This window comes from Papilio xuthus, unplaced genomic scaffold, assembly GCF_000836235.2.
Source record: "Papilio xuthus unplaced genomic scaffold, Pxut_1.1 DF825017.1, whole genome shotgun sequence".
In the NCBI taxonomy this organism is placed as follows: domain Eukaryota; kingdom Metazoa; phylum Arthropoda; class Insecta; order Lepidoptera; family Papilionidae; genus Papilio; species Papilio xuthus.
Window position 1 is genome coordinate 1,748,921 of NW_013533632.1, and position 15,826 is coordinate 1,764,746.

Here is a 15,826-nt window from a genome sequence, read left to right on the forward strand (position 1 = left end):
TAACGAGGTGTCCCCACTGACAGCGATTTCTTTACTTTTACTTATTGTTTTTTTCTTTTGAGAAGGCATAAGACGCCTCTATTACAATATCGATTCATAAGCCAATAGAAGATAGAAGATTTAGTACAGAGATAAACATCATTAGGATACTTAATTACTACATTTAATTTAAAAGTTGGGCAGAATCTTATATATTGGCAAAAGAACCATTCTATCATATTATCTAACTAGCTCTCGCCCGCGACTCGGTCCGCGTGGATGTATAAGAAACTTAATTAGTGTAGCCCAGCCCACCCATCCATCTATTTACATCACATCCATCTAAACATTCGAATTTATAATATTAGTAAGTTATATAAAACGGAGCTCTTCAAGGCATAAATTCGACAAAAAATGAATAAATAGTATCCTATGTCCGTCTCTTGGCTCTAAGCTACCTCCTCACCAATTTTCAGCCATATCGGTAAAGCCGTTCTTGAGTTATATATATTATGACAAAATAAAACATAAATTTATTTCTTGTGACGTTTAGAAGAATTTCTTTATGTTTGTAAAATCAATTAAAAACTTATTCTACGGTGCAGAAAGAAATTGCATTATAATTTTATTTACAATGCTGTTCTTTCATAAAATAATTGATTCTTGGGATTGGAATAGTCGACTGTCTAGTTCGTATCTCTTAGAACTAGAATAATCCTCTTAGCTTTCTTCGCTTCTGTCACATTCACAAAGGAATAAAGGAAAGTATTGCTGACATTCCTTTATGCTTTACATGTTTTTTTTTATATCATGAGGTGGAAAACGAGCGAGCGGCCACCTGAAATCGCTGAAATAGCGAAGTTACCGTTGCCCATATACATACGCAATTGCATATGCGTTGCCTACCTTTAATCGACGGAGGAGGATGCACAGAAATAAATTTTTCCCTTTCCATGCGTCCTCTCATCCACTACTCTCTCAAACTAATCAAAGTCAACTTCCACTTCTCATCGTTTCCTTATAAGAAAAACGGTGGGAAGGGAAAGAGGACTAAACTAGGCCTCAGGGATGCACACTCATCAGAATTGCTTCCACTTCACGCCTATCTTCTATGTGGTCGTGGTATTTCACCGTGCGAGCCGGGCCAATTCGTGCGAAGATGTTAAAGCGGGCTCTGTCACTGTTAAAACATAATACTACTCTTATATTCATAATTGTTTTTGTAATAGAATTTTGACAAAACTTATTATCTTTTACGTTCTCTACCGCTGACACTGTGACCACTATAATCCGCGACTCATAAATAAACGCTCCTTATCGCAACGCTTCAAAGCATTTTTAAATGGGCCGAACTCAGAAAGTTCTCAGTAAGAATGAAAATCCCGTGCAAGTTTACTTGCCCCGTTTAGAAACGTAGGCGATACATTAACATAATGATATTGCGGCTAAGCAAGAGTCTGTATCCTCAGTGGTTTAGTGTTTTCTAACATAGCGTGTAAGTTGAATGAATTGTGTTTGTTCTCGCATGATGTATGTTTGTTAAATAATTAAAATACATATATACAATTTAAAAAAATAATTTTAATGCTTATATTAAATTCGGATATTTATTAGTTTTGTAAATTAAAGTTATTTTTCTTATATTTGATTTCTAGGCGTTCCTAACTATTGAGATTGCGCCGAATGCTAGTCTGTTTATATACAAATTTATTAAAAGAGAATAATCGATTTAACTGACGTAGTTCAATAGGAGATTCATCAGTAAGCCAATAAAATAACGTCACATAATAACGAAAGTCAATTGTTTCACAAGCAAATTAAATCAGAACAGAATACTATGCTACATTCATATATCTTTTCGGTGCATACTAGAATGCTATCAAAAGTATTCGTTCTAAATGCAATATTGGTGGGCGACATCGCTGCCGTTGACAAACATGTTCGACGCAAACAAATATTAGAGGCCATTGTTTTCGTTCTAAAAAAAACAATTCCCTACAGTTATAAAATGATCATTGGATTTTTATACGCAGTATACAAAAATTTGGTTACGTATTGAGTAACATAGATAGTAAATTAGGATTTAATAGACTAGTTAATATTTGACACGTTACATTAATGACGTCATTGTAGTGTGGTTATACGCTGACATAAAGATCTTGATGCAAAATTAACATCGAAAATATATTTTGACACATTGTTAATATAAAAATGTAAACTATTATATTCCATTTTAACGTAAGTTTAGAATATTGCTTGTGTGATTTCAAATTTAGTTTCCCATTGATCGTGAAATCCACTTTGGTGGGTTTAAACGGGTTTATTGTTCAAGCGAACGTGCAGATAACCTTAAATCTCAGATCACACTCTCCCCGAAACTACGTTGCATTAGCCAGGGTTAACAATACACTTTACGTACGAAATATCCGCTGTATTTTGTATTATACGGAGGATCCGTGCATTTTGGTAGCTTCAAGTGTCTAATTAGTGTTGGCGTAGGTAATGTTTGCTGCTAATTTTGTTCATTAAGTCTCTGCTTAGGATTACCATATTAATGTTAATTAAAAATATTCAATAAATCGGTTTGCCACTCCAATAATAAAAAAAGAACTGAATTAGTAACCTGTCTTCTTCCCGACTACGTTCAACATATATGTAAAATTTCTGTAAGATCCATTAATCCGTCCATACATCCAAAAATTCGCATTGCATTACACTGCAAAAATCATGCTGTTCAATTACACTTTTTGATTGCAATATACTTATTGGGAGCCTTGAAATTATTTTGACACTGACATTGCATCATATGGACTGATAAATATTACAAAGCGGAAGAGTCTGTTTAAACGCGCTAATCTCGGGAACTATTAGTCCGATTTGAAAAATTCTTTCTTTGTTGGATAGTCAATTTATTGACGAAGACTTTAGGCTATATAAAATTACGCTGCGAACAATAGGAGCGAAGCGTAAGTGAGTACTAATTATGTTTTTTTTAACAACGCGCAGACGGAGTCGTGGGAGACAGCTAGTGTACTGATAAAGTTGTCTGACAGTTAACCTTGTTCTATCTACATTTCACAGTTAATATAACATATTTCCTTATAGACATAGTTTAAACGAGGCATCAATTCTCGTATATCAATCGTTTGACGTTTTGATTTAACTCCATCATTCCGATCAATAAAGTTGTCATATCATAAATTACTACAACGGGACTAAACTTCAACATTGCCTAGTTTAGACTTTCGACCTATATTCCCTTAATCTGAAAATAATTTACTTTTTCTTACAACTTTAACTTTATACAAAAACATGTTCATAAAGCGAATGACACAAATTCACACTTTGAAAAGAAGTTTTAAATAATAGATTAAAAATCGCCTGTACGTATCCATTTTTCCAATACAAATCCACGAAGCGACGAACGTGAAAAATTTGATTAATTGTACGCTGGCCGTTGAAAGGATTTAGCGAACGAATTTTATTTCCGATACATTCGTATGCAGTGTGACGTAAAGCAACTTTTTTCTTTTCTATCTCGACCCAGCTTAATTGCAGCCAGCCCTTGATAAGCAGAGCGTGTGTACACTTTGACGTTTCAACATTTTAAATTATATTAGCTATTGTATTGTGTTTGTGTTTGTGTTTCGACTGCAATGAGACTTGTAAAACATTTTGTGTCTCTGTTTTTTCTAAGAGATTGTGAAGGACGACAATCTGTGACATTGAACAAAGAGCGACAATTCCTTTTAATTTTCATACAATATGAATTAATGTAGAATTTGTAAAAGTTACTAACATTTCTAATAAAATTACACGTGCTACAAATGAAACACGAAATGATATTATTTTACACCTGTGTGTGTTATAAAGAAAATCATAAGACGTCCTAACTTTCCTTAACACACGAAGGCGTGGTTTAAAGTTTTAATTGGTTGCCTTGAAGCGTAACGATGTAGCGAATGTGCAGATAATTGTATAAAGACCCTATAGCAGCACTGATATAATAGAAGTGTTGTTAGGGAAACTCATAATAGTTTAATTAGTGTTTAAAGTACAAATTGTTATACTACCCACATAACCGAAATACTCTAAATATAATTATAATTGATTTTAATTCATTGTATTTTTCCAACAAACTTTAAGACCCGATCTACTGAAATACGTTTTACATACAAACGGAATAAATCATCAAAATAAGGCAGGCGATGTTAGTAATTTAGAAGAATTAGGTTAGAAGTGCATACTGCTTCTTCTTCGGAATTAAACAACTAACTAATAAACTTACTTTTTTATATACAATTTACCGCATTTGAGAAATACTAAGGTCTTCTTTCTTTTCAGGGACGTACGTTTCAACAAGATCTTCGACATTGCTCCAGGAGTGTTTAGTCACCTGCATCGTCTACGTTCGTTGCTGTTAAACGACAATCAACTGCGTGACCTACGTTCCGGATCTTTCCATGGATTGCGTCGCTTGAAATATCTATACTTGTATCGTAATCGCATTCAGCACATCGATTCCGACGTATTCCAGGGAATGGTCCATCTCGAACAGCTGTGAGTATTCTCTATCAGTATTATAAAATTAAGTTTTCCTATCTTATCCTGAAATAGGCGATGCTTGATCGATCTTTCTAAAATTCTAGAGTAGGCGACTCGTTTTAGTAGTTAACTTACTCACAATTTATAAAACAAACAAATGAAAGTTAGAAGACTTAATAATTCATTATAGAACGTACAACGCAAATAATAGTAACATTACTTTTTCTTCAGGTACCTTCACGTCAATGAAATACATCAAATCGAACCAGAAACGTTTTCCAACCTACCGCGACTGGAAAGATTGTAAGTTCATTATCTATCAAAATGTACTAATCATATGTACTAATATATTAATTTGATATAACACATAATTATAAAATTTAAGGTATTTGCATAACAACAACTTGAGGAAAATTCCCCCTGGTTCATTCCGTGGTCTGACAAGTCTGCGCAAACTTCGTCTAGACAGCAATGCTCTAATCTGCGATTGCTCAATGCTGTGGTTCGTACGTATGCTAGGTGGACATAGTGACATGGAAATCGCTGCGACATGCTATGAACCTGCAACTGTCACTGGCACTTCGTTATCCGCCATGAAGGAAGATGACTTTAACTGCCGTATGTACAATTTTTATTAAACAAAAATCTAAGCAAGATATATATCATATTTGGAATAAAGCTTTATATTAATTTAATAATTTCAGAAAAACCTGCTATTATGAAAGATCCCCAGGACGCAGTCGTTAACTTCGGCGATAATGCAGTGTTCACATGCGTGGTCGCTGGAGAGCCACAACCAGAAATAGTTTGGCTACGCGATTCAGTCAGTGTTCCATTAGATACCCATCGTTATGAAGTAATGAATAATGGCACACTGATGGTACATGCTGCAGATGAAAATGACGTTGGAATCTTTGAATGCACAGCTAAAAATTCTGCCGGAGAAGTAAAATCAAAGCCAGCCAGGATGATAGTTCAAACCAAAGCCGATGAAAACGGTTTGTTTTTAATTCTTAATACATATCGTTAGTAATTGTAATAAAAGTAGTTACTAATTTAGTTGTAATTGCAGGTCACCCACTTTTCACAATTTTACCTCGCGACAAAATTGCCAGACTTGATGACAATGTAAAGTTTGACTGTGTAGCTACTGGTAATCCTACGCCTCACATAGCTTGGTTCTTCAATAAGGAAAGAATTTTACTGTCAGATCGCATTACAATGAGGCACAATGGCTCTATGGTTATTGAAAAAATACAACATACTGACGCTGGTCTATATACTTGTGAAGCTGAAAATTTGAATGGTCATATATCAGCACAAGCTAAATTAGAAGTTATGGGTAAGTTATAAATAATATTATTTATTATGTTATTATTTACTATTTTTAGTCCGCTTTACACATATATATATTGATGTTTCTTTTACAGTTGCCCCAGCTTTTGTTGTCGTTCCTAAAGATGAAGTTATAACTATTGGGGAAACAGCAGAATTCAGATGTACGGCTCGAGGTGTACCAAAACCGGTCATAACATGGTACAGAAATACAATGGCTTTGTCTGAAAATGAAAATATCATTATCTCCGACGACAACCAAAACTTAACAATTATTCAAGTGTCGAATGATGATGATGGATTATATCATTGCAGAGCTGAAAATTCTGAGGGACTAACAGAAATTTCTGCCATTCTTAAGGTTGAAAAAGCGCAGATTATATCACCTAAAATTGTACTTAGACCAGAAGACACAGATGCATTTAAACAGACATCCGTTCAAATGCCTTGTGAAGTTGAGAGTGAACCGCCAGCATTAATTGAATGGAGAAAAGATGGTACACACATTGAACCAAATGACAGGATATCAATTTCCATAATAGGTAGCCTAATAATTAACAACGTTACGACAACTGATTCTGGCCGTTACGAATGTTCTGCTTTTAACGAATATGGTCGTGATACAGTTTCAGCATTCTTAACTGTTAAAGATCATATTTTACCTGGCGATGAATATGTAAACATTGCTCTGACAGAAGCTACACGGGATATCGACCAAGCTATTGCTAAAACGATGGAACAATTATTCAAATCTGATAAACCCAATGCCAGTATTAGTGATCTATACAGAGTAACAAGATTTCCAAATGCACCAGCTAGAGCTGTTGCCCGACCTGCTGAAATATATGAACGTGCACTTGACAAAGTTAAAGAATTTATTCAAGCAGGTTTAAAGGCGAATTCTGTGGAGCCATTTAACTACGAACAAATTTTGTCTGGAGAACATTTAGAGTTGATTGCAAAACTTTCCGGTTGTGTTGCTCATAGAGAGGAGTTTAAATGTTTGGACATGTGCTTTCATCTGAAATATCGTAGTATCGACGGCAGCTGCAATAACTTAGCTCATCCTACTTGGGGCTCTTCGCTTACTGGGTTTAGAAGAATTCTTTACCCTGTATATGAAAACGGATTCAGTCAACCAGTGGGATGGAATAAAAATATTAAATACAATGGTTATAAATTGCCCAGTTCAAGACTCGTGTCCACCACTATTATAACAACGAAAAAAATTACCGAAGACGTCCAGATCACACACATGGTAATGCAGTGGGGCCAATGGTTGGATCACGACTTAGATCATTCTCTGCCATCTGTGAGTTCCCAGACATGGGATGGCGTCGATTGCAAAAAAACATGTGACTATGCAGCACCATGCTTCCCAATTGACGTACCAGAAGGCGATCCACGTATAACAAACCGTCGATGCATTGATTTCATTAGAACAAGTTCAGTTTGTGGTTCAGGAATGACGTCTGTGCTTTTCGGAAAACTGCAACCTCGGGAGCAAATAAATCAACTTACTTCATATATTGACGCTTCACAAGTGTATGGATTTGAAAAAGCAGTAGCCGATGATCTGCGAGACTACTCCAACGATACTGGATTATTGCGTGTAGGAGCTACTTTCCCAGGAAAAAAACCCTTATTGCCTACAATTGGATTGAATAGCATGGACTGTAAGCGCAATCTGGAAGAAAGTAATCGCAATTGCTTTGTCGCAGGAGATGTGAGAGCCAATGAACAAATTGGTCTTGCTGCTATGCATACAATTTGGATGCGCGAACATAATAGAGTCGCTACACAATTAAAAACTGTTAACCCCTTCTGGGATGGCGATAAGGTTTACCAAGAAGCGCGCAAAGTGGTTGGTTCCGAAATACAACATATCACTTATCAACACTGGTTGCCTTTGATTCTTGGCCCCGAAGGATATAAACAAATTGGCGAATATAAAGGATATGACCCTAAGATAAATCCATCCGTTTCTAACGTTTTTGCTACCGCAGCTCTAAGATTCGGTCATTCCTTAATTAATCCTATACTCCATCGCTACGACGAAAACTTTGAACCGATCCCCCAAGGCCACTTACTCTTACGTAATGCTTTCTTTTCACCTTGGAGACTTGTCGATGAGGGTGGAGTAGATCCGTTGTTGAGGGGAATGTTTACAACACCAGCGAAACTGAAAACGCCTACCCAAAATTTGAATTCGGAACTAACAGAACAACTGTTTCATACTGCCCATGCCGTGGCTTTAGACCTTGCTGCGATCAACATTCATAGAGGACGTGACCACGCCTTGCCACCATATACTAAATGGCGAGATTTCTGCAATATGTCCGAAGTTAACGATTTTGACGATTTGGCCGGCGAAATATCAAGCAAAAATGTTAGAGATAAGCTGAAAGAACTTTACGGCTCGGTTCACAACATTGACGTATGGGTGGGAGGTATATTGGAAGACCAAGTAGAAGGAGGAAAAATCGGACCACTGTTTAGTTGCATTTTGATCGAACAATTCAAACGTCTTAGGGATGGCGACAGGTTTTGGTACGAAAATCCTACTACTTTTAAGAAGGAACAATTAGCACAAATCAAAGAAACTAGTCTGGCGAGAATACTATGCGATAACGGTGATAATATTGACACTATCGGTGAAAATGTGTTCCTGCTCCCGGAAGTTCAGGATGGGCTTATGTCATGCGACGATATACCATCTATAGATTTACGTTATTGGGCTGACTGTGATAGTTGCGGCGATGATGATGAAGTTAAAAAAAGTCGATTCCGCAGAGACGCTCCACCGGATCACGAAATTTACACCCATCTCGATGATTATGAGGATCGTGTAAAACACCTCGAAGATCTTCAACGGAAAATGATCAAAGTTATAAATGGATTAAAACACCGAGTTAAATATTTAGAGGAAACCTATGGCGGCAAGTAACTCTACCAATTCAACAATTTTAAATTAAGATAAATTGTTCATTCAAAATGACTTGGCAACGTTTAAGGACTTATTAATGTTACTCATTAGGTATATAACCATTATGTATTCCCCATATATAATCTTAATTATAGTACGTAAGTTCTTTTCTATGCGGTCCAATTGTACAAGAATTTATTTTTACTCTTTTATATCCTCTTCCATATATTTTCATCTTTCCCCCACGACTGCTTCTTTCAGGGTGTCTATCTCTATGTCTATGTTTAATCCTAGTATAAGATTATATAATAATTTGTATTAGCTAATCAAAGATTTCTAGTCTTAACGATTTATAGTCTGTAAAATAATCGTTAGTACAATAGGATTAAGGTTAGTACTTCAATTTCATTATATCTATGTATGCTTAATTCTATGTTAAATGCTAATTTCTCTATAAATAATGAATGTTGTGGTAGTGATTTGGTTTTATAAAATACTTTTTGCTGATGTAGCCTCCTTTTCTAATGCCGGTGTTGACTGCTGTATTGCAGTATTATGATGTTATTTTGCAATGTATTATTTGAAAGTTATATAGTGTATGATTTTGGTCTGAATTAATTTTAAAAATGTATTGATGAAAAACGCGATCAGGTTCCGTCCTAACTCATATTAAATATTCTGCATCTTCGGATGAGGCGTAAAGCCATAGAAACTCTTTGTCTATGTAATTCATATTGTAAGTTGCACCATCACTATCATAAATCCTTGCACATGTTTACTCCTGTAATATAAATAGCTGTATCTATCAATATCCTTAATTAGGTCATCATTGTAATCATTCATTGGGTTAAATAGTAAAAAAAAAATTAAAAAAATACAAAAAAATGTAGTTTATAGTAGTTCTGAAAAAAAAATAGGATTTAAGCGATCAACGTTCAGAGTCACCTTAAGTAATGCATTTGTAGATTAGACCTGACTGCTTATTGATGTCGTATGTAACATTAGTAAAGCAGTTAATGAACAATATTGAGGATTTTGAGCAACTTATGTTAAAGATAATTCTTTAACTCAAGCTAATAAAGAACTCTAATTGTCCCTCAAAATCTCAATGAACTTGGCAACAACAAAACTCAACCGAAGACCATTTTCTCCAAATCGATATTATCAAAATATCAAAAATAGAGGGTGTCTTAAAAATGTTTCTCGGAACTTTTATTAATCCTATTTTTCTGTACCAAACTTAAAATCGTCTGAATAATTTCAATTCAAAAATCACAAATAATTTTATGAAAAGTTAACACATCTGGTGACCCGGGTCTTTTTTTCTAAACTACCACAACTCCGAATCTTTTTTAAAACGTAATCTCATATCGGGACTATTCTCAAATAACGACAAAAAACACAAGACGTAGGGAATAGGAGAAATTTAGTGTCATTTCAACTGTTTTTGATTAGAATAGGTGCAATATCTGGATTGCATAACGACTATAATATTAGTAGCAAGTAATTTATCATAATTCCATAACTGTTTAATTCGATTTCATTACTAGTTATATATTCATTGTATTCAATATAAGCTTTAGGATAAGTCGCAAACTAAATATAAATCGGCTAATTCTTAAACATTTATACGGTATTATCATCTACTAGTTTCGAGCCCAGTGGGGCCCTTGTTTAGGGTCAGTGAGACTGGTATTAGGTTGCTGTCGCGTCCCGTCTCTCACTGAAGAATAGCCCCCGATAGACTCGAAACTTACCGGTGTCGATACTGGATAAAATAGTGAGTGTTAGTTGTTTCATATTTAGTTTTTAATTATGTGTACGAATACTTAAATAATGTAATTGTCTCAGTCAATATAAGTAAGAGTGGGTTTCCACTAGTAGTGTGTGTTGAGACTTGTACGAAAATATGATGTTATCCCCTTTTCCATCCCATCCCGCTTCGCTTTGCTCTCATTTTCTTCGAAAAATATGCAGATAACAATATACTTTTGTACAGGTTTCGGCAGTGGAAAGATAGGTTAATAAATACGCATATGTTCTGTCTGTTCTTATAATAAGATTTGGCAGCTTGGGAGTGTGTTCACGTTTTAAAACTTGTTTAAAAAGACCGTTTTGTCAAGATTCAGTCATCACTTGTAGTCACTAACTTTCAATGCAACCTTTAAGGGTATATCTACCCTACCTCTACGTAAACAAATAGAACGAGAGGTACAATAGTTGCTAATAAGGGTTTTCGCTATTAAACATGATTGTCAGTTCATATGTGACCCCACCGAGGGGTTCGAAAAAACCCTAATTTTGGGGTGACTAATAAGGGGTAATGTTTAATAAAATATTGAAGTTTGATAGTAAATTATACCACTAAAAAGAAATCAATCACTAACTATGTAATAAATCAATTTGATTCTCGTATTACGCACTTCCAAACTGCCTTTTAGCATAATAGTTTATTCGTAAAAGCTTAAATAGTATAATATGTTTAATTAGATTTAAGTATTTAGTAGCAATAGTCGTATATGTCACAATGTAACACGTTTGATTTTAACAACACAATCGTATCACAGTTCAAACACGTTTGCCTCATCTACATGTGATTTTAAAAACTCAAACTTACACAAGACAAGAACAATTGTAATTCATAACATTGCAAACACGATAACAACATGAAAATATGAATACACTAAAGATCTTAATACGACAAAATCAGTTCCAACAACACAACAAAGCTGTTAAAATCGACCAGTTATTTTGTGACAGCAGTAAATTTAATTATTAATGTTTAACTATTAGATATTCATGTTTAAGTCATATAAATAAGTCAACGTTTGTCAGCAATGGATTAGTTCAGTGTAATTTTGGAAGCGGTACAGTCGAGACGCCTTGATGATTTTTTTTTAAAAAACCATCCACTAATGCAATGGCGATAAAATAACTGGAAGTGTTGATCTCCTTTTCATTATCTACTCAAGTTAGAGGGTCGTGAAATAATCTACACGATAAAGTCGGCCGCGACATGAAAAGAGTATTGGGTCGTGTAAGAGGGTGGCGAAATAAGTCTAACTAAATCAGTGCTGACGAACACTATTAATCTAATCTAATCTTCGATGGCTTTGTTCTTAAGATAGTTTAACCTGACTTTAGGATACTTATCCTACCTATTAAGTCTAGTAATAAAACGGTACACATAATCCAAATAAATATGTAAGAATGTTAGGTATTTCATTAATTTCCAATTATTATTTTTTTTTTAATTTTTATTGCATTATTCAATATTTTTATTTACATTTGGACATTTTTTGATTTTTATTTTCTTCTTTTATAATTTATAGTATAATTTGAACTTAATAAGGTTTTTTTCTTTGAATAATTTTTTTAACAGCAATCAATAGACATAGAAAATTGTATAAGTGTTAGTAATTAGAAGCATAAAATTTCCTGACAAGTTACAGTCTTACAGCATGACTAAGATCTGTCATGAATCCTCAATCACTGTTTTATTACATCACCTTCTTCGTAAGGAAATTAATCCAGTATTTTTCCGGAATAATGGTGAGGTGTCATAAAATATATACTATGTGTACCGAATAATCTCTTAATAAAACTTGTCAGGAAATATTATAATAGAAGTTAATATGTTAAAGTAGGAATATATTCGATGTCGTGTTTTAGAATTGATATTATAATTACTTAAAATTAATTGAATTTATGTTGGTTGGTGCTAAAAAGGAATGCTACACAGGGATTGTTGGAACGGAATATGAGGGTGATGTTTAATTTTATTTAAATTATTTGTTTCTTTTTTTTAATACCGTGAATATTAATTCACAGTAACAACCTTATTGTATCTCGAAATAATATTCACGGATGAGTTTTTTTTAATGATTATCCTGTTAATTAAATAAGTAGAATAATTCTCTAAATAATCTTGATGTATCTTGTAACCGTAGTTGTAAAAACAAAGGCGATCATTTTTTATGTCGAAAGGGCCCACTGTTGGACTGAGATGAACAGAAAAGGGACATATACCAATATGTTGCTTTTAATGTCTTGAACGCAGTGACAGTTTTATATTATTTCTAATAGAACAACAATGAGGATTCTACAAAATTATTTTTAATTCAAAGGTAATCAGTCACATCTTTCAACTGCAACTTAAATCAACAAATTGTTTATTGTTAAAAATTTTATATTTGCATACGGACTTTAAAAATGGAAAATTTCTGCAATAATATTAAATTACATTTTTTTAATTTTTAACATTTGGAAATTATATCCCACTTTACAGCGTGGTTGACTATGGCCTAATCACCCTTAACTTAGGGTAGGCTTAGAGCCCTTCGGTAGGGACATATAGTGAACTGATGATAGAGTGTGGGCCCAAAAAAATGGTATCCTTTGTTTAAAAATCTCATTTATCAATTAATATTTCTCTCTTATAAGTACTTTAAGAAGTTATTTGACATCGTTTAACCATAAAGGACATTCTGTTCGGGTTCGGTCTACATAATTGTATATGTTCCACCTGTGTTTCCACTGCAGCGAAACTTGTATACATATTGTCATCCCTTACATTCTCTTTGAAAAGAACAGAGACACCAATAAATGTCCATACAAGTTTCATTGTAGTGAAAACGCAATGTAAGTCCATTGCCGACGTATAGAAATAACACCGGCCCACTCTTTAAGAGAAATTTAATTTCATTCTAATCCAAATAATAAAGTTGAAAGAAAATAAATCATTGGAATATTATAATTTATTGTTATTAATTTTATAATATTTCTTTGTACTTCGTCAACTAAGCTTTATATGTGTATTTCGTTTACAACAATAGTCGAATAGTGGGATTCGAAGCGACCTCTTCATTAGATGTCCGTACCCTTAACCATGAGACTGTTGAGGCTTGTAAAAACAATAATAAATCCTGGATTATTCTGATTAATTACTGTTACTTGTAATCTGTAGATTATCTTTATGTTAACGATGTCTTATAACATATAATCGTAATTGGTGTCCAATGTGTAATCAAAAATAAATGAAAAATGTAATTGGTGTTTTATTTCAATCTTATTATCTTACTAATATTATAAATGCGAATGTTTGGATGGATGGATGTTAATAGAACACAGCTAAGAACACATAGGGAATGAATTGTCTTTTTTTTTTATACCGCGCGTACGGAGTCGCGGGCGACAGCTAGTTATCCATATACTCGTAACTAGAAGCATATCCACTTTTCATACAGACTTCATAAGTGGTGTCCTCATTAATTTGCTTCCAATAGAAACACTGAGATAATGTAGTCTAGATGTGATCTTGTAATTAGCAATTAAAATAAATTATGATACAGAAAGATTTAAACAGTTTAAGATGACGATACTAACTTATGAGTGTCTTAAGCGTTAGACTCAGAAACTTATCTAACCCGATAGGTATGTCAACCTAATTTGCAGTATAGTTTGACAAGGATCTTGTGCAGTCGGAAAATTTTTGAATTAAAAATAATAAGCATCAAGATATGTGTGTAGTCAACCAACCCGCACTTGGCCAACGTGGTTGACTATGGCCTAATCACCCTCAACTTAGGGTAGGCTCCGAGCCCCTCGATGGGGACGTATAGTGAGCTGATGATGAAGCTTCAATGGCCTAATGGTTTAGAGTACGTTTTTCCCTTCCATTCCATTCGACTATTGTCGTAAACCATAGCCTAGCACAAGTCTAGAGCTTAGTTGGAATGGTAAAAGAAATATTAGTAAAATTTATAAAAGATCTGCTAATATAAATAAAAATGTCATCTTGACTTGACTTGATATTTGAACCAATAGGAGCGGCAGCTACACGGTGTAATGTTGCCATTTTATAATTTTGAATATCATAAAAATATGACACAAAATAATGACATGTAGGTTAATATGCTATTATGCTGGATCTGGCTCCGAGCCCCTTGGTGGGGACGTATAGAGAGCTGATGATGATGATGCTGGATGTAACAATTTAAATAGTAAAGTATTACTATTAGAACTTAGTTCATAAGCTGCAAATTAATTACCTAAAGTAATTTACCTAGGGTAGAGTGATAACCTAGTGTTGCAACATTTTTGGCAGAAAGAAGGAAATTTTAGCTCACTTGTAACCCTTAAAACTTGTAGCCATAACAGCGCCTCTCATCGAGTCAAATAAGTTTCTCCAAATGTAAAAACGTTTTAACGGCATAAAGTACTTTTAGCGACATCTTGTAACAAGCACTGGTACTAATTCAACAAAAGTTTTTTGTCTCCTATAAAGTTTGACACTTTGAATATACGAGCCATCAAATCTAGAACATAATGAACGGCTTAAATCTTAGAATTATTTATTTTAGTATAAAACAAAGAAAATACATCTTACCTGATCACCATACATGTTACCGATAAATTAATTACCTTAATGTTAATGTTTGTAAAAAAATATAGATTAACGCCATCTGTTAAGTGTAGATGAAATGAAGGAAGTGTACTAATTGAAATACACCTCACTCTTATTAGTCGGGTAAAAAAAGCGTCGATATTTTGTTATAAAACTTTTTAAAGCTTCATCTAAATAATCCGATGATTTTATGACAACGGCAAGAATTCTTTGGATGCTGTAAGCCGAGGACCACATTCTGGGAAGTATCAATTTTACTTACCAGTAATGATCAGCTTTTTAAACATCCCGTAATTTTCAACTCTGGTATCTGCTGGAGCTCGAGTGACTTGCTTGCCTGGCTGACTACGATCACGAGTTTATTCGAGGATGGGAATGAGAGGTAGTCGAAATATCCTCTTTCTGTGCATGCTAAGCCGTTCAAAGACAAGCAATGCATATGTAATTGTGATTTTTAGTGAATTCAGGTCGCCGCTTTCTCGCTAGTCCCTTTCTTTTTGAGGTTATGAGCATTATCTAAAGGTGTTAAATTGCTATATAAACCAAGACATGTTATTCTTAGTCCTTAAATCAAGTTTGTAACTCCTTTCAGCGACCCACTTTATTTGAAGAATATCTTTAAATCCTTGTAAAGT

At 34.2% G+C, this 15,826-nt stretch overlaps 1 protein-coding gene across 1 annotated transcript in view; it reads left to right on the plus strand.

Moving 5' to 3' along the window:
- Positions 1–12,051, plus strand: part of LOC106126279 (peroxidasin) — a 52,617-nt gene extending 40,566 nt beyond the window's left edge. The window contains exons 2-7 of the mRNA XM_013323822.1: positions 4,324–4,539; positions 4,756–4,827; positions 4,910–5,142; positions 5,229–5,522; positions 5,597–5,866; positions 5,955–12,051. Coding sequence (XP_013179276.1) covers positions 4,324–4,539; positions 4,756–4,827; positions 4,910–5,142; positions 5,229–5,522; positions 5,597–5,866; positions 5,955–8,806 — 3,937 coding nt within the window. The 3' untranslated portion in view covers positions 8,807–12,051. The remainder of the gene's footprint in view (positions 1–4,323; positions 4,540–4,755; positions 4,828–4,909; positions 5,143–5,228; positions 5,523–5,596; positions 5,867–5,954) is intronic.
- Positions 12,052–15,826: the final 3,775 nt, after the last annotated feature.